The sequence below is a fragment of the Crocuta crocuta genome, unplaced genomic scaffold, assembly GCF_008692635.1.
Source record: "Crocuta crocuta isolate KB4526 unplaced genomic scaffold, BGI_CrCroc_1.0 scaffold172, whole genome shotgun sequence".
NCBI classification, from domain to species: domain Eukaryota; kingdom Metazoa; phylum Chordata; class Mammalia; order Carnivora; family Hyaenidae; genus Crocuta; species Crocuta crocuta.
The window spans coordinates 4,311,828-4,338,887 of NW_027528872.1; the positions used below are offsets into that span (position 1 = coordinate 4,311,828).

Sequence of the window (27,060 nt, forward strand, 5' to 3'; positions counted from 1 at the left end):
ACTTCAAGCTGTCGTAATTAAAAAAGTATGGTCCTGGTACAAAAAAAGACATAGGTCAATGGAACAGAATAGGAAGCTCAGAAACAAGTTCACAATTATATAGTCAGTTACTCTTCAACGAAGAAGGCAATGGGGGAAAAGTCTCTTCAACAAATGATGTTGTGGGGCACCTGGGTGGCTCATTTGGTTAAGCAGCTGACTTTGGCTCATCTCGTGGTTTGTGAGTTTGAGCCCCACGTCGGGCTCTGGGCTGACAGCTTGGAGCCTGGAGCCTGCTTCGGATTCTGTGTCTCCCTTTCTCTCTGCCCTCCTCTGCTCATGCTCTGTCTCTCTGTCTCTCAAAAATAAATAAATGTTAAAAAAATTCAAATCCAAACCAAACCCCACAAATGATGTTGGGAAAACTGGACAGCTACATGGAAAAGAATGAAACTGGACTACTTTCTTTCAGTATACAGAAAAATAAACTCAGAATGAAATAAGGACCTAAATGTGAGACCTGAAACCATAAAATTCCCTGAAGAGAGCACAGGTAGTAATTTTAGCTATAACAACATCTTTGTTTCTGTAGGCAAGGGAAACAAAATAAAAAATAAGTTTTTAGGACTACATCAAAATAAAAAACTTTTTACACAGCAAAGGAAATAACCCACAAAACTAAAAGACAACCTACCGAATGGGAGAAGATATTTGCAAATGACATATTCTTTTTTTAAAAAATTTTAATGTTTTCTAAAATTTTATTTGTGAGAGAGAGGCAGCATGAGCAGGGCAGGGTCAGAGAGAGAGGGAGACACAGAATCAGAAGCAGGCTCCAGGCTCTGAGCTGGCAGTCAGCACAGAGCCCGATGTGGGGCTCGAACACACGAACCATGAGATCATGAACTGAGCCGAAGTTAGACACTTAACCGACTGAGCCACTCAGGCGCCCCTGCAAATGTCATATTCATTGAAGTGTTAGTATCCAAAGTATATAAAGAACTTAGAGAAAAGAACACCAAGCAGACAAACAACAAAATAACAAGTAATCCAGTTAAAAATGGGCAAAAGAGATGAACAGAGATTTCTCTAAAGAAGACATCCAGAGGGCCAACAGACACATGGGGAAAGATGCTCAACACCACTCATCAGCAGGGAAATGCAAATCAAAAACCACAATGAGATACCACCTCACTCTTGTCAGAATGGCTAAAACCAAAAACTGAAGAAACAAGTGTTAGCAAAGATGTGGAGGAAGAGGAACCCTTGTGTACTGTTGGTGGGAATGCAAACTGGTACAGCTATTGTGGAAGACAGTGTGGAGGTTCCTCAAAAAATTAAAAATAGGACTACCCTGTGATTCAGTAATCATGGTACTGGGTATTTACCTAAAGAATATGAAAACACTAATTTGAAGTGATATATGCACCTCTATATTTATTGCAGCATTGTTACACTTGATCTTACCCAAAAGGCTGAGAAGTGATATCACAGCATTATTTATAATAGCCAAATTATGGAAGCAGCCTGTGTCCATCAATAAGATGAATGGATAAAAAAGCAGTGATATGTATATATATATATATACACACACACACACACATACAATGGAATATTACTCAACCATAAAAAGGATGGAATCTTGCCATTTGCAGTAACATGGATTGTTGTATAATGCTAGAGAGTATAGGGCTAACTGAAATAAGCCAGTCATAGAAAGACAAATACCATGTGATTTCACTCATATGTGGAACTTGAGAAACAAAAAATGAATGAGGAAGAGAGAGAGATAAAAAAGAGACAAAGCAAAAAACCCCAAAGTTTTAACTAAGGGAACATATTGATGGTTGCCAGAGGTGAGGTGGGGGTGGGTGGGTGAAATAAGTGAAGGGGATTAAGAGTACACTTATCTTAACGAGCCCTGAGTAACATATGGAGTTACTGAATCACTGTATTGTACACCTGAAACTAATATAACACTTTATGTTTACTGGAATTTAAAAAACTATGTGGGTGAAACGAGTCATCAGTTAGACTTGAGAATTTGATCCTTCAAGTTGATGAACTAGGAGTAGGACATAGGGATAAGGAAAGAAGTAGTTGGAAGGGAGGAGGAGTGCGACTGTTTTGGAGGAGGAGTGAGGCTGTTTTGAATATATCTAAGAGAAAGAATAATTTGCCCTGACTGCTTTTAACTAGACACTGGTCTAGAAATAGAAGATTAGGAGCCCCAACTACTTAAATTCAACCTTAATTTTTGAACAGCCTAAAATTAAAACAAAATTGACTCACAGATTATAGTAGTGCTAAATGAGAAATTTTAATTGGGAAAGGTTATTGACACAAAGCGTTTTGCTAATATAAAGCATCAAGGCTACTGGTACTTTGTTTTTATAATGCAAAATAGCATGTATTTACCTGTCAAGCCACAGAATATAGAGAACAGTAGTTAGGAAGGATAAAGATTTATCTTAAATTTAAATTTCTTCTCATTCTTCTATCATGAAATTCATTTCTGACTAAATTGTAAGAAGTTCTGCTGTAATATGGGGCACCTGGGTGGCTCAGTCCGTTAAGTGTCCGACTTCGGTTCAGGTCATGATCTCATGCTTCATGGGTTCGAGCCCCACATCGGGCTCTGTGCTGACAGCTAGCTCAGAGCCTGGAGCTTGTTTCAGATTCTGTGTCTCACTCAATCTCTCTCTCTGACCCTCCCCTGCTCTCACTCTCTCTCTCTCTCACTCTGTCTCTCTCAGAAATAAATAAATAAATAAAAGAAGTTCTGCTGTAATAATCTGCTTTAAAAAAGTTTACACTGACATCGTCTGTGAAATAGTAGTAACTGCAGTTTCTGTTCAGCTTATTTTAGAAGACTGGTTATTTGGAACATTTTAAATAAAAAACTGTTCAATTAAGGTTATAAACTGTTTCTCATGGATATAGAATTTGCTCATCAAGCTTGTATCATTGATCTTGTTGACTCAAGACATTTTGTTGTTTTCTGTTTGATCTGTATTTCTTTTGTTGCCTTCTTAATGCTTTATGTCTTTGTTGGTGATCTGATGAATTGTGGCATTTTACTCTGTTTCCTTTATTCTCTTTCTTGTATCTACTATTTAAGTTTTTCCTCTATGATTACTATGAGGTTTACATAAAATATCTTGTAATATCCTATTTTAAGCTGGTAAGAACCTAAGTTGGATTACATAGAAAAACTATTCTATTCTTCCTCTCCCATTTTAAGTGATTGTTATTACAAGTTACATCTTTTTATATTTGGTATCTACTCACAGCATTTTTAATTTGTCTTTTAACTTTTGTACTGGCATCAGAAGTGATTTATATACCACTATTCCAATTTGACTATGTGTTTGCCTTTATTCTTGAGTTTCATACATTTATGTTTTTACTTTGTTAATTCATACCTTTTCATTTCAGCTTGAAGAACTCTCTTCAGAATTTCTTGTAATGCAAGTAGGGTGGTGAACTCCCTCAGGTGTTTTTTGTTTGGGAAAGTCCGTCATTTCTGATGGGCAGCTTGCCATGTATAATATTATTAATTTGTCAGTTTTGTTCTTTCAGTACTTTGAACATATCATCCTACTCTCTTATGGTCTGTAAAATGTCTACTGAAAAATCTGCTGATAACTATGGGGATTCTCTTGAATGTGCAAGTCTCTTTTCTTTTGCTGTTTTCAGAATTCTTTTTGTTTGATTTTTGACTGACTATAATCTGCCATGGTGAAATTTGCTTTGGGTTCAATATGTTTAGTGATATTTCAGCTTCACATACCTGGATTTCCTTATCTCTTCTCAAATTTGAGAAGCATTCAGCCATTGTTTCATTAGATATGGTTTCTGCCCCTTTTTCTTCTTCTTCTCTTGGGACTCCAATAATTCCTGTATTTTTGCACTTAACATTTCCTATAAGTTCTGTGCTCTTTCTTCCTATTTTTAAATTTCCTTTTCTTTTTGCTTTTCTGACAAATAATTTCAAAATATCTATCTTCAAGTTCATTATTTCTTTTACTTGATTGAGTCTGCTGTTGACACTCTATTGAATTTTTCAGTGCAGTCATTCTGTTCTTTAGCTTTGTGCTAAATCTGAAGCAGGTTCTAGTCTTGGTGCCGTCAGCACAGAGCCCGATGTAGGGTCCATAGTCACATACTATGAGATCATGACCTGAGCTGAAGTCAGATGCTTAACTCACTGAGCCGCCCAGACACCCCCCCAAAAATTATTTCTTTATCTTAAACTTCTCATTTTGTTTATGTAATATTTCCCTGTTTGTTTAGTTGTCTCTCTTTCTCTCTTATTTTAGTATTTCACTAAACTTCTTTAAGATAATCATTCTGAATTCTTTGTCACCTAGATCTTTCTTCTTTTAGCATTACTTATTCGATGTTTATTCCTTTGGTGATGTCATGTTTCCCTGATTTGTCATGATCCTTGTGTTCTTATATTGGTGTCTGGACATTTGAGGAAGTGGTCACCTCTACCAGTTTTTATAGGTACAGTTGACAGGGAAAGACTTTCAACAGTTCCCCCAGCTTGTGAGTTTGAATGGTGCAGCTAGTAGCATCTGTGGGTAGGCATTGAATCCTGCTGGGGTCTCTGATGTTTGAGGTCACTGGACATTGTTTGAGGTCAGGTGGGTTACTGGCTTGGCCCTATCATTGGGTGAAATCATCTGCTGGCTCCTTGGTTAGGTAGTGCTAATCACTTGCTGGAGTCTGTGATTGCACAGGGATATAGGCTGGGCTTAGTCATCATCCCTGGTTAGTGTGGCCACCAGTCTGTACTGCATGGTCATATGGTGCCAGACTAGTATTTATATTTAGGTGGGTGCACAGGCTGGACTCTGTGATTGAGTGAGGCTGAAGGGTGTCTTGTGCTTTGGGGCAGGGACACAGGCTGGTCTCTGTGATGAAGGGAGTATGCACATCTTTTGCTGTATTTGGTCAGGGTAGCTGGTTGGATTTTCTACCTGGTCAGGGCTCCTGGCTGTGCCTTGTCAGGAGTGTTCCCTGACTGGTCTCCCAGCCTGGGCAGGGCCACAGACTGTGCCTTGCATCTGGGCACAGGTTGGAAGCCAGGCTCTGCAATCTGGTCGTGTTACTGACTGCTCTATGGTTGGCTGGTTGATTGGAGACCCCAGTCAGACAAAACTGGTAACTGTGGCCCCTGGGCTGACCTGCATTTTGGCTCTGTAGAATGGCAGAGCTGTTGTTGGGGCATTCTTATCAGGCGAGGTTGCCGGCAGGGACATAGTGCCACCATGTCATGGTACCAATATCCATTGGCTGGTTGCTCTGTGTCCCACCCACTCTCTTTGTTACTAAGTGACCGTAGGTGGTCTCCCGCTGCCGATTCTTCAGTGTTCCCTGTGAGGAAAGACAGGAATGGGCCTCCTGAAGATCATAAGCCTTGGGGAAGCTGGATATCTCTCATGGGCTCTTTTCCCCCAACAAACAGCCACAGTCCTAGGGAAAGTTTTCTGGTGTGTCCTGTGCGGGCCTGGGAAAGGGGTGATAGTCATCGTGAAACCACTCCTCTTTACCTTCTGATGTGACTTTTCTTATTTTTTGTGATCTAAGTGTTTGGCCTCACCTCCCAAATTCTGGGATTTTCAGAAGGTCATTCTTGTGTGTTGATAGTTGCTAATGCCTGTTTTTGTGGGGGGGTCTAGAGTCTTGGTTCTCCTATTCTCTTTCCATTTTCCTTTTTAATTTTTTTTTTTTTTTTTGAGAGAGAGAGAGTATGTACTTGTGAGGAAGCAGAGGAGGGACAGAGGGAGAAGGAGAGAGAGAATCTTAAGCACTGGGGTTCAGTCTCAGCAACTGTGAGATCATGACTTGAGCCAAAATCAAGAGTTGCACACTCAACTAACTAAGCCACCCAGGTGCTTCACCCTGTTCTTCCATCTTCTTTATTTTTATTTATTTTTTAAAGTTTATTTATATATTTTGGGAGAGAGAGAGACAGAGCACATGAGTGGGAGAGGAGCAGAGAGAGAGGCAAGAGAGAGAATCCCTAGCAGGCTCCACAGTGTCAGCACTAAGCTTGACGCAGGGCTTGAACTCACAAACTGCGGGATCATGACCTGAGTCAAAACCGAGTCAGACACTTAACTGACTGAGCCACCCAGGCCCCTCTTAAAATTTTCTTATATTTATTTTTGAGGAGGAGGAAGATAGAGAGAGAGAACTAGTGGGGGAGGGGCAGAGAGAGAGAGAGGTCGGAGGAGACAGAGGATCTGAAGCGAGCTTTGTGCTGACAGCAGAGAACCCAATTTGGGACTTGAACTCCCCAACCGCGAGATCATGACCTGAGCCAAAGTCAGACACTTAACTGACTGAGCCACCCAAGTGCCCCACATTTTACTTTATAAAAACTTTTTCTTTCTCTTCTTTGGACTGTATATAGGTGTATCCTGCTTTCTGAAACTTTTCATTTTACCACTTTGCTTTGATGAAGACCTACATTAGTACCGTAACGGCTTTTTTCATAAAAGCTAAAATCCTTTTTGGATTTCTTTCAGTTAGCAAAACCAGGTAGCTACTAATGGAGGTCTTTTGTAAAAATAACGTGGTATAATGTAGACTTTCGAAAAGCAGAGGATACTCTTTGCTTTATACCATTTCGGCTTTTAAAAGGTTTCAAAGCTTCTCTCAAAAATCAACAAACATAAAAAAAAAAGACAGAGTGCCTGGGTGGCTCAGTTAAGCATTAGACTTCGGCTCAGGTCATGATCTCAAGGTTTGTAAGTTCAAGCCCCGCGTTGGGCTCTGTGCTGACAGCTCAGAGCCTGGAGCCTGCTTTGGGTTCTGTGTCTCCCTCTCTCTCTGCCCCTCCCCTGCTCGTGTTCTGTCTCTCTCAAAAATAAATAAACATTAAAATTTTTTTAAAGGTTTCAAAGAAATGCTCTAGTTTTTGGTTACTGGGCGGAACCTGTATTTTGATGTATTCTGGCTTTCAGTGTGAGCTGATTCTTCTTGCCCAAATCTGCTGTTGATCCCTTTAGTGAATTTTTAGTTTTAGTTAGTATTTAGATCCCTTTCAGGTTTCCTTTAGTTCTTTGTGGTTTCTTTGAGCTCTTTGAGTGTGTTTCATGTGGTACATTTATAGGACTGTTAAGTCCTATATCTAGACTTCTCAGGGATGGCTTCTGTGTTTGTTTTTTTTTTCTTTTCATGTGAATGACCCATGTCTTCCGGTTTCCTTGTATATCTTGTGATTTTGTTGTTGTTGTACACTGGACATTGGATATTATTATGTGATAACCCTCGGAATCAGATTCTATGCCTCACTACAGGTTTGCTGGTTTTGGAACTGGGCTGCAGTCTGTGTTTTTCAGTGACTTTTCCAGACTGTTTATGAAAAGATCGTGTCATATGTGCTCACTGAAGTCGTTCTTCTTTTATTTGTGTTCAGGTAGTATTTTGTCAGGGAATTCCTTGAATGCCAAGAACTAAAAATAAAAAATAAAGAAAATAAATAGAAAGCCACTTCCTCCAGTCTTTGCATACTTCCTTTGTATGGGGGCACTCATTCAGTAATGAACCAGGCTCTTTACAGCTCTGACTTAGCCCAGAGATTAGAGGTAAAAGCCTAGGTCTTCTTATGTCTTTAATGCATATGTCCTATCCTACCCTGAACATATTCATGGGTTTCTAAATGCCCCAACATACACAGACACTTTAGAATGCTCTCGTTTCCCAAGGAACCTCTCTCCTCAGCTCTTTCTCCTTGGCTTTAAGCTGTCTATATTATGTCTTCACTATAATCTTTTGCTTTGTATGACTGAAGACTTTTAGTATATGTTACAATATCTTAGCAATGCTGCTTTTTAAAATCCCTGAGTGAGTTCCAAGCTAGGTGAAAAAGAGATGTGTGCCTTATGTCAGTTTTTCACAGATTAGAAGAGACATACAGTTGTTTGTCAGTGATATCTCTCCTCCTCCTTCTGGATCTGGGGTGGGGGGAGCCCCCCGTAATTGGGGCTAGGACTACTCCACAGGAGTGCACTGGGACCAGGAGGGGTGGAGCAAGGGCAGGTAAAAATACCACAGAGTTTTTAAGTTGGCTTTCTCTTGATTCAGCATTCTCATGGTGATCGCAGACCTTTTACTGTATTCTAGGGCGCTGAGAAAGTTGGTGGGAAGAGTTTTTGCTTGGTTGTTCACGTTTCTGTGAAGGGACTGGAGTTTGGGGTTGCCTACTCTGCCATTTTACTGACATCATTCGACTATCTGCCTTTGCTGTTCATTCCTCCACGTCCATCTTTTTGCCTTTATTTGGAAGTTTCTTCTCTTCCCCCCAGTTCTTCCAGTGGGAAGATTGATTTTATTTCTAGTCTTCACTTCTTTTGTAGTTAGTGACATTTTAATTTATTTTTATTTTTATTTTTTTTTAAGTTTATTTCCAGAGAGAGAGGAAGGAGAGGGACAGAGAGAGAGGGACAAAGAGAATCGCCAGCAGGCTTTGCCTTGTCAGTGTGGAGCCCGACATGGGACTCGATCCCAGGAATTGTGAGATCATGACCTGAGCTGAAATCAAGAGTCAGACGTTTAACCGACTGAGCTACCTGGGCGCCCGTGTAGTTACTGTCATTTTAAAATTTTATATTCTTCTTATGGTTTGGATGCTTAGAAATCTTGTCTTTTTTTCCCCACTGGGAGAAAGTGAAAATTGATGAGATATCTAAAGATCTGTTTGTGCTTTACTGCCAAGCCACCAGTGTTCAAGACCTCAGGGAGGGCATGTGCTCATTCTCTGTCTCACTCTTGAGCGCCTCACAGGGCCCTCTGAACTTTCTTGCCCTGTGTCCCATCTAGCGTGGTTAGCTGCTGTGTGCAGACTGCACACACTGCACAGGTTCATCTCTCCATTTTCCTGCTCCCCTCCCCCCCCAGCCTTCGGTGCACTGACCCTGTCTGTACACCTGGGGCTAGGCTGGGCATTGGCTCTCTGTTACAAGGTTTTCATTGGAGTTTTAGTTCATCACTCCTGTCCGTATGCAGTCTTGAGGGCTGGTTTCTCCTTAGCTCTGTCCATTGCAGGTTCTCTATCCTCCTGCATCTTTACCAGGCTTCTGGGCACGTCCCTGAATCTCCTCTGTCTCATGAATGTCTTGCCACTTTCTGCAACTTTGTTCATTTAGATTTCTTTCTCACTGTTAACTCTTTTTTTGCAGTATGATTTTGTAGTGAATCTGACTTATTTTGGCCAGTGTGAGAATAGTCATTATCCTGTGAACTTCTTTTTTTTTTAAGGATTTTTTTTTAAATGTTTTATTTATTTCTAGGAGAGAGAGAGAGACAGCGTGAGCAGGGGAGGGTCAGAGAGAGAGGGAGTCACAGACCGAAACAGGCTCCAGGCTCTGAGCTGGCAGTCAGCACAGAGCCCGACGCGGGGCTCGAACCCACGAACCGCGAGATCATGACCCAAGTGAAAGTCGGACACTTTACTGACTAAGCCACCCAGGCGCCCCTATCCTGTGAACTTCTACTTAATACCAGAATATTTTTTTAATACCTCAGTGATCCTGCTTTCAAAAATAAGTATGTCTTTATAGTTTAATAATATTAACTATAATGATAGTTACATTAAGTACTTACTGAGCCCCAGGTATTTTGGTGAACACTTTCTATGCATTATCTCATTTGATCCTCACAAACTTGAGAATAGGCATTATTATATTATTCCCATTTTCCTGGTGAGAGATTATGTAGGTAGGTCAGTATTGTACAGCTAGTTAGTGATACTTCCGAACTCAGGACTGTGTGTCTCTGGAGCGGAGTTTGTAAATGTAATAATAAATGTGAGAACAGAGTAGTGTATGAAAAAAAAATCACAAAGCAAGCGGTGTGATGAATGACAGTGAACATTCAGCCTAAATACTGGGGAACAAATGAAGAGTAATTAATTCTGTGGCAAAGTCTTCTGGGGAATACATGCCTCATTTAAAGGGTTTGGTCACTTTTCACTTCTAGCCAGTTGCTCATGTGAGAATATGGGTTCAGTATTTCAGATTTTCTGAGTTTTCAGTGTTTCTCTCAGTGCCTGCCTTACTGCCTTCCTTTCACAAATGTACTAAATAAATTAAGGAGGTGTAGACCTACACTTGAATGAATGTATTTTATTTATATCTGCTGTGCGTTGTGCTAGTTTAGATTTAAGTTACAAAGACAAGTCTTAGAAACATATTTTTTGAAAAATCCTGAATTCTTCATTTTGTCTTCCCTAAGCAGTAGATTCCATTAAAAGGCATATCTTACAATGAGTTAATGTGAGGAGGGTTCAAGTATTACTGAATGCCTCATTTATTCTTCCTCATTAATCATGACTCTTCCTCTCTTCTGCCCTTTTTTTTTTTGACATAGCTTTCACTTTCAGAAGAACAGAGTGAAGTAACGAAAAATGGCTGTGAATCTAAAGAGCTGGTCTACCTCGTGCACATTGCTTGTCAGGTAATTTTGTGGATGTGGAGGCTCCTCTCAGTGCATTGCTTCCAGTGGCTAATAGAGTTCGCAGAAAGTTACTTCTGTGATCCTGAAGTGAAATTGGACACTGCATGACTATTGTTAAGAAAATAAATGGTATCCTTTAAAAAAGAGAGAAATGTGTTCGCACATAGAACGCACAGTTTAGTATCATAACTTGAATTTTTAGAAAGTTTCTAAGGCTTTAGACATTTGTGAATGAATACCAGTGATTGTGGCAACACAGATGTTTTAATTCTTTGTCCCCATTGCATTGGCAGTTCTGCTTGTACTCAGTGTTGAAACAGTAGAATCAGTACTACAGATACTTAATTTACTGATGTAATTGAAAACTCTTATTGTAAGAGTGAAGGAAATAAATACATTGTTTATTGAGATTAGATTAAATGAATCAGCTACTAGTCCCCTATTACAGTAGAAGAGCAGATGAAGTTCTGCCTGAGATGCTCACTTTTCTAACCAAGACAGTACATTTCAATATAGTGTCTGTAGTGTAAGTAGCGGTGTGTGTGTTTTAGAAAGGCACTATTTCTTGACTCTTAGTATTAAAACTTTGTGGCGGGCCACTTGGGTGGTTCAGTCAGTTAAGTGTCCAACTTCTGCTCAGGTCATGATCTTATGGTTTGTGAGTTTGAGCCCCACGTCGGGCTCTGTGTTTACAGCTCAGAGCCTAGAGCGTGCTTTGGATTCCATGTCTCCCTCTCTTTTTCTGGCCCTCCCCTGCTCATGCTCTGCCTCTCTCAAAAATAAACATTAAAAATTTTTTTTAAAAATTAATAAAAGTAAATAAAACTTTTGTGAGAATAATTACTGTGACCTCTCTGAATGAGAGTTAAAATAGGTCATTGTAGCATTGGTTATTTCCTCCATCAACTAAGTAGTTTAGTTCCTATTAATTTATGTTCATTAAGCCTTCTATCTAGTTTTGATTCATGATTGTAAACTGTTTTGAGGGAAGCTTTCTTTTATACAAAGTTTTTAGTTTTTGGGAAGAGTTAGATAGGGGCATTTATGTTTATTTTCTAAAAAATTATTATTCCTTCACTTGAAGTTAAAAGTTATGTTATCTTGAAAAATCTAATGCTTATCACATATGGGAAATCCTTGACTTATTAGTCTTGGTGACTTTAAACAGAACCTTTCAGAATTAAGTGCTTTATTTATAAATGTAAAAATATGGGATTGGAAATTGAACTTAGCTCATATAGAAATAAGATGGCCAAAGTTTCATATTGTTTATACATGTTTTATTGTGTGTCATCTTGGTTTCTTTGAGGAAGTAGGCAGCTCTGAATCACTAAGTTTTGTGTCATGTTTCATAAAATGCTTCTATTTCGTGACTTATTTTTTAAGTGAAAATTTCACGTGTTCTGTGGTGAACCATAACTCATACGTTAATGTAAATCATATCTTTTTATCTATAGTACGTGGTTGGCATATCAGTAATCAATTTATTAATCCCTCTATGACCTAATATCTTTTAGCATCTTTCCTTCTCACCATTAATTTCCATATGTTCTGACAATGCAAAGGTTTTCTCATAAGCAAAACAAAATGTTACAAGTACTTGTCCTACATTTTCAAGTGAACTTGAAAAGGTAAGCATGGTATTTTGGAACCATATGCCAGAATGTATAATTGTCACTTGATTTTGCTTCAGTGAATTAGTTACCTAGCTACTTAGGCTATTTCCTGATTGCAAGTATTTTGTCAAGCTGCTTAAAAAATTTCAGACTACTTGGTATGCTATTAGTTACATCAAACTAGTAATTTACTGCAGTGTAATAATGCCATTTTACCTCTCTGTAGTACTATAAGTAATCATTGATGCACCCCTACCCCGGCTTACTTTCTGTATTCTTGCCATATGTGTCAGCTATAAATCATATTAAATTAGAATCATATATATTTTTTAATAACTAAAATTATAGAGACTCATAATCAAACCCTCTCATTTATGCCAATGAGGAAATTGAGGCCCAAATTACTGATGTAGCTTTTCTAAGTTCTGTGAAATCTTAGCAGGAACTTCTAGGGAGTTCAGTTTCCTGATGGTCAGTTTTTCCTGCATCTCACTGGAATTTACAGTCTAGTAAGAGATTGCCTAGTCTTCAGGAATGATCACCATTACATGCTGATGTAATCTGTTCCATAAACTATTTTTTCACATATTGCATATTTTTGCTAATTTCTAATTAAAGTAAACTTGGAATTCTTTTTATTGAACCAAATATATTTGTCTTTTATCTTAAGCCACTCTTCTCTTGTTCTTTCATCCTGGAAAATGGCCAATTTTCTATGACACTTATGAAAAACCTGTGATTTTCTTCCACCTTTTTGGAAGTTAAATAATACTGATTCTTTTAGGTCTTATCTTTGAAACTTGAATTGTGCTTTCACATCTCCCTTTCAAGTTTTTATTTCTTATTAAACTGGGAATTCAGAAATGTAAACCATATCTTCCATATTGAATTGATCCAAATTCAGTAGGCATTTTGATTATCTGTGTGTCTATATAGTACACAGATATTGCAACACACAATATAACATTTAGTTCTACAACAACTGTGTGAAGTAAATAGTCTGTTTTTCACTTTACAGATGATAAATCTAAGACTCACGAATGTTAATTAACTTCTCCAGGGTCATAAAATTAAAGAGAAAGACCAGAATTTGAACCTCAGTCTAGTGTTTTTATTTCTTCCTATTCTTCTGTTTTTTTCCAATATGATTTATACTTGGTTAGCTACTCTGAAACCTTCAAGCATATCCTAAATGTTAATAATTACAGAAATGCACTGAGAGTGACAGTCAGGTTTCTTTGTATGACTTCAGTGGGGAGAGTTTAGATACCATTCATATGTACATATTTTAGGACAATATATGTATTTTTTTCTTAGTAGTGTGGGTTTATGGGTTTTTAAGATAAAAATACTTTTAGAAATTTTGGAAAATATGGGAAATGGAGAAAAAAGAATAAAGTTGCCCTAACACTACTACCCTGAGATAGCCTCTGCTTACATTTTTCTATATTTTTCCTTTGTTTTCCATAGTTGGATTTTATAATCAGATACAGAGGTATATATACAATTTCACGTAATTTTTTATTTATAAAGCATTCCTCCATTTGTTCTCATCTCTCAGTAAACATTCGTTAATTAATATATTGAAGTACAGTTGACATACAATATTATATTGTTTTAGGTGTAACAACATAGTGATCTGACATTTACATGTGGTACAAAGTGATCACTGTGATAAGTATAATTACCATATATTACCATACATAGTTATTACAGTATTATTGACTGTACTCTTTATGATGCACTTTGCATTCCTCTGACTGACTTATTTTATAACTCAAATTTTGTATCTCTTAATCCCATTCACCTGTTTCTTGCATCCCCCACCCTTTTCCCCTCTGGCAACCACCAGTTTGTTCTTTGTATTTATGAGTTTGTTTCTGTTTTGTTGTTTGTTCATTTATCTTTTTTTTAGAGTCCACATATATATAAAATGATAAGGTGTTTGTCTTTCTATGTCTGACTTATTTCAGTTAGCATAATTCCCTTTAGGTCCATCTATGTTGTCACAAATGACAAGTTCCCATTCTTTTTTAAAGGCTGAGCAATATTCCATGTACCTATATTCCATAACTTCCTTATTTAATTTATTCATCTTTCAGTGGACACTTGGGTTGTTTCCTTATCACATCTATTGTAAAGGATGCTGCAGTGAACATAGTGGTGCATACAGTATCTCTTTGAATTAGTGTTTTGCTGTTTCTGGGTAAACAGCCAGAAGAGGAATGGCTGCATCATATGGTATTCCTGTTTTTAAATTTGTGAGGAACTTCACTATTTTATATAGTGTTTGCACCAATTTATATGTCCACCAGCAGTACATAAGAGTTTCCTTTTCTCTGTATCTTTATGCCAACAATTGTTATTTCTTGTCTTTTTGATACTATCCATTATGGCAAGTGGGAGTAACATCTCATTGTGGTTTTGAGTTGCATTTCCATGTGATTAGCAATGTTGAACATTTTTTCATCTGTTTCATGATCATTTATATGGTCATTTTCTTTGGAAAATGTCTTTTCAGATCTTATGCCCATTTTTTAAATGAGATTGTTTGTATTTCTGTGTGTGTGTGTGTGTTGGGTTGTTTGAGTTCTTTGTATATTTTGGATATGAACCCCTTGTTTGATATATCACTTGCAAATATCTTCTCCCAGTTAGGAGGTTGCCTGTTCATTTTGTTGATGGTTTCCTTCTCTGGGCCAAGGAAAAAAAAAGCTTTTTAGTTTGATGTAGTCTCAATTTTTTACATTTGTCTTTGTTGCCCTTGCCTGAGACGTATCCAAAAAAATATATATTGCTAAGACCAATGTCAAAGAATTTATTGTCTGTATTTTCTTTGGGAAGTTTCATGGTTTAAGGCCTTGCATTTAGGTTTTGAATCCATTAAGAAATATTTTTTTAATGTTTATTTATCTGAGAGAGAGAATGAGACTGAACACGGGTGGCGGGGGTGGGTATAGAGAGAGAGGGAGACACAGAATCTGAAATAGGGTCCAGGCTCTGAATGGTCAGCACAGAGTCTGAGGCAGGGCTGGAACTCACAAACTGCAAGATCATGACCTGAGCTGAAGTGAGACATTTAACTTACTGAGCCACCCAGGCACCCCTGGTCTTGAAACATTTTTTTTAATTTTAATTTTTTAATGTTTATTTATTTTTGTGAAGGAGACAGAATGTGAGCAGGGAGGGGCACAGACAGACAGACACAGAATCTGAAGCAGGCTTTGGGCTCTAAGCCATCAGCACAGAGCCCGACATGGGGCTTGAATTCAGGAACTGTGAGATAATGACCTGAGCTGAAGTTGAACGCTTAACTGACTGAGCCACCCGGTGCCCCTGGTCTTGAATCTATTTTGAGTTTATTGTTATATATGGTGTAAGTAAGTGGTTCTGTTTCATTCTTTTGCATGTAGTTCTTCAATTTTCCAAACACCATTTATTGAAGAGATTGTCTTTCCCTATTGTATATTTTTGCCTCTTTGTCATAAGCTAATTGACCATAGAAGCATATTCTCTACTCTGTTCTGTTGTTGATCTGTGTGTCCCTTTTTGTGCCAGTACTGTACTGTTTTGATTACTGTAGCTTAAAAATGTAGTTTGAAATCTAGGAGCATGATACCTCCAGCTTTGTTCTTCTTCCTCAAGATCGTTTTGGCTGGGTCTTCTGTGGTCGCATACAAATTTTAGAATTTTTTTTTCCAGTTCTATGAAAAACACTACTGGTGTTTTGATAGGGATTGCATTGAACCTATAGATTGCTTTGAGTAGTATGGACATTGAAACAGTATTAAATCTAGTCATGAGCATGGTATATCTTTACATTTATTTATGTCATCTTGGCTTTCTTTCATTAATGTCTTACAATTTTCAGTGTATAGGTTTTTCACCACCTTGGTTAAATTTATTTCTAGATAGGTTATTATTTTTAATGCAATTGTAAATGGGGTTGTTTTCTTAATTTCTCTTTCTGCTAGTTTGTTATTAGTGTATGGAAATGCAACAGATTTCTGTATATTAATTTTATATCTGCAACTTTACTGAACTCATTCATTAGTTGATAGTTTTTCTGTGGAGTCTTCAGGGTGTTCTGTATATAGTATCTTGTTGTCTGCAGATAGTGACAGTTTTTACTTCTTCCTTACCAATTTACATTTCTTTTACTTTTTCATATCTGATTGTTATAGCAAAGAGTTCCAGAACTTTGTTGAATAAAAGTGGTGAGACCTTATCCTGACATGTTCCTGATCTTAGAGGCAAAGCCTTCAGCTTTTTGCCATTGAGTATGATGTTATCTGTAGGTGTGATTTATATGCCCTTCATTATGTTGAGGTATGTTTCCTCTATTCCCACTTTGCTGAGAGTTTTTATCATGAATGGATGTTGAATTTTATCAGATGCTTTTTCTACATCTATTGAAATGATCATGTGATTTTTTTATTCTTCATTTTGTTAGTGTGGCATATCATTTTGATTGATTAGTGGATATTGAGCTATCTTTGCATCCCTGTCAAATCCCACTTTATCATGGTGTATGATCCTTGTACTATTGAATTTGGTTTTCTAATATTTTGTTGAAGATTTTTACATTTACATTCATTAGGAATATTGGTCTGCAGTTTTCTTTCCTTGTAGTTCTTCTGGTTTTGATACCAGAGTAATGCTAGTTCATAGAATGAATTTGGAAGCAGTCTTTCCTTTCAGTTATTTGGAATACATTAAGAATAGGTATTCAGTTTTCTTTAGGTTTTTTTGTTTTTGTTTTTGTTTTTGTTTTTGTTTTCAGATTCACCGGTGAAGCCATCTTACCTTAGACTTGTTTTTTGGGAGTTGTTTCATTATGAATTGAATTTTATTATTAATAATTGGTCTCTTCATATATTCTTTGATCAAATCTTAGAAGATTTTATGTTTTTAGGGATTTATGTTTTTTTGTAGGCTGTCTAATTTGTTGATGAGTAATTGTAGTAGTCTAATTTTTTTTGTATTTCTGAGGTGTAATTATGTTGTAACTTCTCTTTGTTTCTAATTTTATTTACTTGACTCCCCCTTCTCTTTTTTTTTCTTGATTAGTTTAGCTAAATACCTTTTTTTAAAATGTTTTTTTATTTATTTCTGAGAGAGAGAGAGAGACAGTGTGAACAAAGGAGGGTCAGAGAGAGAGGGAGATACAGAATCTGAAGCAGGCTCCAGGCTCTGAGCTATCTGTCAGCACAGAGCCCAACGCGGGGCTCACAAACTGTGAGATCATGACCTGAGCCGAAGTCGGATGCTTAACTGACTGAGCCACCCAGGCGCCCCTGTTTGTTTGCTTTTTAAAGATTTTGTTTTTTAAGTAATCTCTACACCCATTGTGGGGCTCAAACTCACAACTCCAGCGTCAAGAGTCATATACTCCACTGACTGAGCCTCCCAGGCAACATTGGCTAAAGGTTTATCAGTTTTGTTTATCTTTTCAAGGAACCAACTCTTAGTTTCATTTATCTTTTCTAATGTTTCTTAGTTTTTATTTCATTTATCTGCTCCAATCTTTATTATTTTGTGTCTTCTACTAACTTTGGTTTTGTTTCTTTTTATTTTTCCAATTTCTGTAGGTGTAAGTATAGATGGTTTGAGATTTTTCTTTCTTCTTGAGGTAGGCCTGTATTGTTCTAAACTTACCTCTTGGAACTGCTTTTTTTCTTCCCTTAAGATTTTGAACTGTGGTGTTTCCATTTTCATTTTTCTCCAGATATTTTTTGATTTCTATTTTGATTTCTTTATTGATCAGTTGGTTATTTACCCTCCAAGTGATTGTGTTTTTGCTAGTTTTTGCCTTGTAATTGATTTCTGGTTTCATATTGTTGCTGTGGGAAAAGGTGCTTGATATGATTTCAGTCTTTTAAAATTTATTGAGACTTGTTTTGCAGCCCAACATGTGATATGTTTGGGAAAATGTTCCATGTACACTTGCAAAGAATGTGTATTGTGCGTTTTGGTAATGTTCTATTTATATGTATGTCATGTTCATCTTAAACACTGTTTTAGGTCACTGTTTTCTTATTGATATTCCGTCTAAACACTGTATCTGCCAATGTAAGTGGGCGGTTAAAGTCTCCTACTATTGTTGTATTACTGTCTGTTTCTTGTTTTCTGCCTGTGAATATTTACCTTATGTATTAGGGGCTTTTGTGTGGAGTATAGAGATATTTACTATTGTTACTCTATCTTGTTGGATGGATGTCTATCTCTTGTCATAGTCTTTGTTTTAAAGTCTATTTTGTCTGATAACAGTATTGCCACTCCAGCTTTCTTTTTGCTCTGTTTGCATGGAGTATTATTTTTCATCTTTTTACTTTCAGTCTGTACGTGTCTTTATTGTCTGAAACGAATCTTTTATAGACAGCATATAGATGGGTCTTGTATTTTTATCCACTTAAGTGACCTATTGTCTTTTGACTGGAACATTTAATCCGTTTATATATAAAACAATTATGGATAGTTTTGTACTCATTGCCATTTTGTTAATTGTTTTCTAATTATTTTTGTATTTCTTCTTTTCTTTTTCTCTTACTTTGTAACTGGATGACTTTCTTTAATGTTAGGTTTGGATTCATTTCTATTTATTTTTTATGTATCTATTATAGATTTTTGTGGTCATTATCAAGTTCATATGTAATACTCTTTGTATATAATAGTTTAAGTTTATGGTCCCTTATGTTAGAACACATTCTGAACGTACTACATTTTTACTCCCCACCCCCATGTTTTATGTATTTGAATTCATATTTTACAGTTTCTTACTTAGTGTTTCCCTTAACTAGTTATTATAGATATTGTTAATTTTACTACATTTGCGTTTTAATCTTCATTCCAGCTTTATGAGTTATTGATACCACCTTTACTATATGTTAGCTTTTACCAGGGAAATATTTCTTTCATAATTTTCTTATTTTGGTTATGGCCCTTTTCTTTATGCTTAAAGAAATTCTTTTAACTTTCTTATAATGACAGTTTAGTGGTGAACTTTTTAAAATTTTGCTTGTCTGGGGAACTCTATATCTCCTTCAATTCTGAATGAAAACTTTGCTGGTAGACTGTTCTTGGTTGTAGGTTTTTTTCAGTTCAGCAGTCCTTCTGGACTGAAAACTTGCTGCTAAAAAATCAGCTGATAGTCTTATGGGCGGTCCTTATCCTTACTACTGGCTTTTCTCTTGTTGTTTTTAAGATCCTCTATTTAACTATAATTTTTGACATTTAAATGAGGTGTCTTAGTGTAGTTCTCTTTGGGTTCAGTTTATTTGGGGCTCTCTTTACATCCTAGACCTGGATGTCTGTTTTCTTTCAAGTTGAGGAAGTCTTCAGAGGCTCCTTAAGTGGAAGCCTCAAATTTAGAGCCTCTGTGGGAGATAGTCCAGGCCATCTGATTATAATGACAAGTCATTATATAGTCTGAGTGATAGTTACTATATTAAAATCTAGTATAACATGGGCCTGGAACAGATACCTGTCATACAGCTCTCATTTAGCCACATTGGTGTGTCTGAGGAGAATATTAAGCATGTTTAAAGTGATGCTCTCTCGAGGCACCTGGCTGGTTTAGTCGGTTGAGCGTCGAGCTTCAGCTCAGGTCATGATCTCGCGGTTCAGAAGTTCAAGTCCCACAGTAGACTCTCTGCTATCAGCTCAGCAACGACTTTGGATCCACAGTCCCCCTTTCTCTGCCCCTCCCTCACTTGCTCTATCTCAAAAGTAAAATCAACATTAAAAAAATAAAAGACATAAAATATAAGTGACTCAGATGCCTTGAAAAATAGATCTTTAATGCCCTGCCCAAGCCCCCAACTGCCTGTCTCTCATACTAATCCTAAATTAGAGTAAGTTGTCTTGGGGCACCTGAGTGGCTCAGTTGGTTAAGCATCTGACTTTGGCTCAGCTCATGATCTTATGGTTTACGTGTCTGAGCCCAGAGTCAGGTTCTGTACTGACAACTCAGGGCCTGGAACCTGTTTAGGATTCTGTGTCTCCCTCTCTCTCTGCCCCTCCCCCACTCACACTCTGTCTCTCTCTCTCTGTCTCAAAAATAAATAAACTTAAAAAAATTTCAGAATAAGTTGTCTTAACCAATATAGGTGTATTGTTTTTCAGATGTTCCCTCCTTATCTTTTTATTCTGTTCTTTAAGTAAACAACTGAAAAAATGTATTTTATAGAACAGATTAACTTGTGTGGATGAAAAAAGTCTTGTGTCAAAATATTGATCTGAATGGTAATTCTTTATCTTTTCTGAAAATCATACTAATTTTTCCTCTGCCTATCCCTTACATTTCAGGAAACATAATGTATTTAGTTTGAATTTAACAATTAATAAAAGTTCTAGAAGATTGTTATATGTCAAAAGAAAATACTAGAAAAACCTTTACTGTCTTAAGTATTGAACATTCACTAATTTTAAAAAGTCCAAAATGAGATAAGCCCTCACACTAATTGAGCCCCACTACATAGAATAAATCATTTATAAGTATAATGTCAGTGGTAACGAGTCTCAATGCCAGTCTATATTCAGTTGTATTATTCTTTAGTGAGTAAGCAAACATCAGCATTTACTTACCTACCTACCTACCTACCTATTTATTTATTTATTTAAGTTTATTTATGTTGAGAGAAAGTACATGTGCGGTAGAGGCAGAGTGGAAGGGAGAGAGAGAGAGACAGAGAATGAGAGAGAGAATCCCAAGCAGGGTCTGCATTCTCCGTGGAAGGAGCCCTATGTGAGTCTTGAACTTAAAAACCTGTGAGATCATGACTTGAGCTGAAATCAAAAGTTGGGTGCTTAGCCGACTGACTCACCCACTCGAGGTGCTTCTCGAACATCAGTGTTTAAGTGTTACTTTTAAAATGGCAAATTTAAACTTATGTGTTACAAGAATTTATTCTAATATGTGCTCCAGTGAAAATCCTTTAGGATTTTTCTTTTCTGTGAATATAGTTTTGTTAGTGTAAGAAATTGCTGCTTAATAAAATACTTAATAAAGTACTTACTATTATTGTTTCATTGTTAGCTTTAGACCAGTTAAAATCAATGGTTTCATTGTATTTGGATTATATTTAACTACCTTTGTATTTTAATGAGAATTCATCAGTATATAATAGTTTATTTTTTTCTGAGGATCAAGTTTTTAATATTTAAAATACTCTGAAGTCTCCTTTATGTCCTGGTAGGTGGGGTAAACAGTTGGTTTTAGGGAAATGCTTTCCTGCCTCAAAATATCTCCTGCTACCCTGCTTGAAATTCCACCACAGAAATGCATTCCTTGGTATTAAGTGTCTCCTCCACTCAGTCCTTTTAAAAAATGCTGTTACTATGGGGTGGGGCTGACTATTCACATTTGTAGAGCATCTGTGTATGAACAAAATGTATAGAGAGATTGTAAACATCCAAACCTTGTAACTCTTCTGTGAAATATAGATGTTACTATTTTCATTTTATAGGTGAGTAAAATGTTGCTGATAGGTTTAAGTGACTTATGTAAACTTCTATATCTAGGATAAGGCCCAGCTGAGATTTAAATCAGGTCATTCTCTTTTCACTGAAATTCATCAGAACATTAAAGAGAGAATTCATTAATTCTTTTTCAGTTAACTTTCCCATGGTAAAGGGATTTCCAAGGACATGGGTGAGGACTGTTCTTCTCCAAAAGAACAGCAAATATATCTAGAATTTGTCTTTTACCATCTCTGTTTTTATCAAGCTTTATCTTGTTGGGATATTGTGATTAGCATTTGTATTTGCATCCTGCAATCAGTTATAACCACTTAAACTGCTAGAGTGATGCAAAATGTAATTTGAAACATGTCTTCATGGTTAACACTCTTCAATAGATTTTCACTATATTTAATACTGAACCCAAACTGCTACCAAGGACTGTGAGGGCCCCACCTGATCGGGACCTTGAGTACCTCTTTTGCATCATGTTATGACAGTGTGCCCATTCCTATGTTCTGGTTATGCTAGCTTTCATTCCCTTTCCTTTCCCTTTCCCTTTCCCTTTCCCTTTTCCTTTCCTTTCCTTTTTTTTTAAGTTTTTATTTATTTTAGAGAGTAAATGAGAGGGAGAAAGAGAGAGAGACAGAGAGAGAGTCAGAGAGAAAGAGAGAATATGAATATGAGTGGGAGAGGGGCAGAGAGAGAGAGAGAGAATCCTAAGCCCAACACTGGGCTCAAACCCACAAACCATGAAGTCATGACCTGAGCTGAAATCAAGAGTCAGATGCTTAATTGACTGAACTACTCAGGTGCCCCATAAAGAGTTTTTTTATATTGTTTTTGTTTTGTTATTTATAAAAGAAGTGAATTTCTAAAATATTCTGATCATTTGTAGTTGAACCTTGAACAACACTGGTTTGACTACCATGGTTCCACTTATACATAGATTTTTTTTTCCGCTACATATAGTACATTACTGTAAATGTATTTTCTCTTCCTTGTGATTTTCTTAATAATGCATTTTTTCTCTATCTTTATTTTAAGAATAGTACATAATATAACATAAAAATCTGTTTGTTGACTGTTTATATTATTGGCAAGGTTTCCAGTCCAGAGTAAGCTGTTAGCAGTTGTTTTAGAGGAGCAAAACTTATATGTGGATTTTCGACTGTGCAGCTGGTGGGGGAGGGGGCCAATGCCCCTTATCCCCATGTTGTCCAAGGGTCAGTTGTCGTTTATTCAGTTTTGGAAATTTGATGAATTTCTGCCAGAATTGTAGGTATTTTACTATATTTAGAATTTTCTCAGTGAACTTAAGTTTTAGATGATTTGCAAATTATATTAAGGTTTTCATTTTGTGAAGGACAATCTGTATAAAAGTATAGATTTTTTTGCTGGCACAAGAACATTTTTTTAAAACATTGAAAGACATCAGTTCACTGATTTAGGAGGAAATGAATTTTGAAATCCAGTCCCTCACCAGTTTTAGGCTCATTTAAATTTATGTGGTTGGTTGATGATATTTTTTTCCTTGAGTAAGACTGTTTAGATGGAAGAAAACATGATTTCTTTTTAAAAGTTAATATAGTTGATTTTTAGAGTAGTTTTAGGTTCACAGCAAATTTCGGTAGAAAGTACAAGGTTCCTGTATACCTCTAATCCCCACACATGCTCAACCTTGTCTGCTATGGATGTCTTTCCCCAACATGGTACATCTGTGGCAATGATGAGCCTACACTGACATACCTTTGTCAGCAAGGGTTCAGTCCTAGTGTTGCGTATTCTGTGGATTTGGACAAATTTATAATTATATATACCCACCATTAAGGTATCCTACAGAATTGTTTCACTGGCCTAAAAATTTTGTGCTCTGTTTATCTCTCACTTCTCCCTAACCAGTGGCAACCACAGATATTTTTACTGTCTCTAGTTTTGCCTTTTTCAAAATGTCATATAGTTCAAGTTATACAGTACTCAGGCTTTTCAGCTTGGTTTCTTTCACTGAATAATATGCATTTAAGTTTCCTCCATGTCTTCTAATGGCTTGATTCTTTCTTTCATCCGTCCGTCCGTCCGTCCTTCCTTCCTTCCTTCCTTCCTTCCTTCCTTCCTTAGTGCTGATTAATATTGCATTTTCTGGATGTACCATAGTTTATATATACATTCACCAGCTGAAGGATATCTTGATAGCTTCCAGGTTTCAGCATAAAAAAAAATGTTTTGTTTTTGATTTTTGAGACACAGAGCATGAGCAGGGGAGGGGCAGAGAGAGAGAGGGAGGCACAATCCGAAGCAGACTCTAGGCTCTGAGCTGTCAGCACAGAACCTGACGCAGGGCTCGAACTCACAAAATGTGAGATCATGATGTGAGTCGAAGTCAGACACTTAACCGACAGAGCCACCCAGGCACCCATAAGCTTCAACATTTATGAATAAAACTGCTATAAACATGTATGTATAGGCTTTTGTGTGGACAAAATTTTTAGCTCATTTGGATAAACACCAAGGAGTCCAATTGCTGGAACCTGTGGTAAGGTATGTTTAGTTTTATAAGAAACCGACAAACTGTCTTCCAAAGTGGATTTACCGTTTTGTATTCCTACTAGCAATTAAAGATATTTCCCATTGTTTCACATCTTTGTCAGCATTTAGTTTTACCAGTTCTGGATTTTTGCCATTCTAACAGGTGTGTGGTGTTAACTCATTTTGATTTGCATTTCCCTGATGACAAAAAATGTGGAGTATTTTTTCATATACTTATCTGTTATTTGCATATCTTTTTGGTGAGGTGTCTGCTTAGATCTTTGAACTATTTTTTATGTCTTGTTTTAATGTTTGTTTATATTTGAAAGGAGGAGAGAGAGAGAGAGCAAGCGAGCATGGGTGGGGAGGGGGCAGAGAAGAGAGGGAGACACAGAATCCCAAGCAGGCTCCAGGCTCTGAGCTGTCAGCACAGACCCCGATGTGGGGCTTGAACTCATGAACTGTGAGATCATGACCTGAGCCAAAGTTGGATGCTCAACTGACTGAGCCCCCCAGGATCCCCTGGACTGTTTTTAAATCAGTTGCTTGTTTTCTTATTATTGATTTTTTAAGAGTCCTTTGTATATTTTAGATAATAGTTCTTTATCAAATGTGCCTTTTGCCAGTGTTTTCACCCAAGTCTGTTACTTGTCTTTTCATTTTATTGATAGTGTTTTGACACAGCAGAAAATTTTAATTTCAGTGAAGCCCAGCTCATCAATTCTTTCTTTCATGGATTGTGCCTCTAATGTTATATCTAAAAAAGTTCATAACTAAACCCAAGATCATCTGTATTTATCTTCTATGAGTTTTTCATTTTGCATTTTACATTAAGGTCTGTGATCCATACTGAGTAAGTTTTTGAAAGCTGTAAGGTCTGTGCCTAGATTTATATTTTTGCCTGTATATTTTCCCAGTTTTTCCAGCACTATTTGTTGAAAAGACCCCTTTTTTTATCCGTTGTGTTGCCTTTTCTCTTTTGTCGAACATCAGTTGGGAGTATTTATGTGGGTCTATTTCTGGGCTCTCTATTTTGTTCCATTGATGTATTAATTTTTTTTTTTTTTTGCCATTACCCCAATGTATTGATGTTTGTAGCTTTATGCTATGTCTTTAAGTCACTTCGTGTCAGTTTTCCAACTTTGTTCTCCTTTTATATTGTGTTAGCTATTCTAAGTCTTTTGCCTCTCCCTGTACACTTTGAAATCATAAAAATAACTTGCTTTGGTTTTGATTGGCATAGCATTGTGAATCTATAGATCAAGTTGGGAAGAAATGACTCATTGACCACATTGAACCTTCAATCCAGGAACATGGTATATGTCTCAAATTGTTTTAGTTGTTTACTTTTACCAGAATCTTGTAGTTTTCCTCCTATAGATATTGGACATAGTCAAAACATTTTTTTTAATGTTTTAGTTTTGAGAGAAAGAGACAGAGCTTGAGTGGGAGAGGGGCAGAAAGAGAGAGGGAGAAAAGCAAGTTTCTCACTGTTACGGCCATAGAGTTTTTTTTATAGATTATCAAATTGAGGGCATTTTCCACTAATCTTTAGTTTACTGAGAATTTTTAATCATGAATGAATATTGGGTATTGTTAAATGCTTTTTGTACATCTTTTGGTGTGATCATATGATTTTTCTTCTTTAGCTTATTGATGTGACTGATTACATGAACTGGTTCTGACTGCTGAACAAACTTTGCATGCATGCCTGGGAAAGATTCTCCTTGATTGTGGTATATAATTATTTTTCTGTGTTGTTGGATTCGATGAGATTTTTGTTGATTTTTTTCATCAATATTTTTGAGAGATATTGGTCTCTAGTTTTCCTTTTTTGTAATGTCTGTGTTATTTTGGTAGTAGGTTAATTCTAGCATCATAGAATAAATTGGGAAGTATTCTCTGTGTTTCAGTCTTCTGAAAGAGATTGTAGAAAATTGGTGTAATTTCTTTCTTAAATATTTGATATAATTCAAACATTGTGAACCAGTCATGTCCTGATGCTTTCTCTTTTGGAAGTTTATTAATTATTGATTCAATATTTTAAGGAGATACCAGCCTTACTCAGCTTGTCCATTTCTTTTTGTGTAAGTTTTAGCAGATTGTGTCTTTCAGAGACCCAGTCAGTTTCATCTCAGTTATCAAATGTATGAACATAAAGTATTTATTACCCTTTTTATATTCATATGATATGTTTTGATGTTCCCTCTTTCATTTCTGATATTAGTAATTTGTGTTCTCTCTTCTTTTTGTCTTAGTTTTGGCTAGGGGTTTATTGATTTTATTGATCTTACCAAAGACTCAACTTTTGGTTTTGCTGATTTTCTCTCTTGACTTTCTGTTTTCAAGTTCATTGATTTCTGCTATAATTGCTTTATTTCTTCTGTTTACTTGGTTTTAAATTTCTGTTATTTTAAAGTAGAATTGTAGATGATTGAGTTTAGATCTTCTTTTCTAGACTGCCATATCTCTCCAATTCTGGAGATAAAAGGTTTCCCCTCTGACTTTATTTATCTCATGAATCTATGAAGAGTTAACTGATCTTTCAGTTTGTTCAGCTTTATACTTATTAGGACTAAGTGGTGACCTCTAAGTTCCTTACATAGTAGAAATGAAATTGGAAGTCTGATTATTACTTTTAACTTGACAGACCAGATCATTTCTGAAATGTGACTGAATCATAATGTCTTTTCATCAGGCTTCTTATTTTTGTGTAGTGTTTGATAGCACAAAGTCAGAGGAACTAAAAGTTGAACTTGCGGAACAAATATAAAACACAAAACAATAGATTTTCTTTTTATTTATTTATTTAAAAATTTTTTTCAATGTTTTATTTATTTATGAGAGAGACAGTGTGAGCAGGGGAGGGTCAGAGAGAGAGAAGGAGATACAGGATCTGAATCAGGTTCCAGGCTCTGAGCTGTCAGCACAGAGCCCGACATGGGTCTCGAACCTACGAACCGTGAGATCATGACCTGAGCCGAAGTCAGACGCTTAACTCACTGAG

At 36.7% G+C, this 27,060-nt stretch overlaps 1 protein-coding gene across 4 annotated transcripts in view; it reads left to right on the plus strand.

Annotated features, from left to right (window-relative positions):
• Positions 1 to 27,060, plus strand: part of ARHGAP32 (Rho GTPase activating protein 32) — a 300,153-nt gene that overhangs the window by 166,712 nt on the left and 106,381 nt on the right. For all 4 annotated transcript variants that reach the window (XM_077756545.1, XM_077756541.1, XM_077756542.1 and 1 more), the window contains one exon: positions 10,366 to 10,452. In XM_077756545.1, the coding sequence (XP_077612671.1) occupies positions 10,366 to 10,452 (87 nt within the window). The remainder of the gene's footprint in view (positions 1 to 10,365; positions 10,453 to 27,060) is intronic.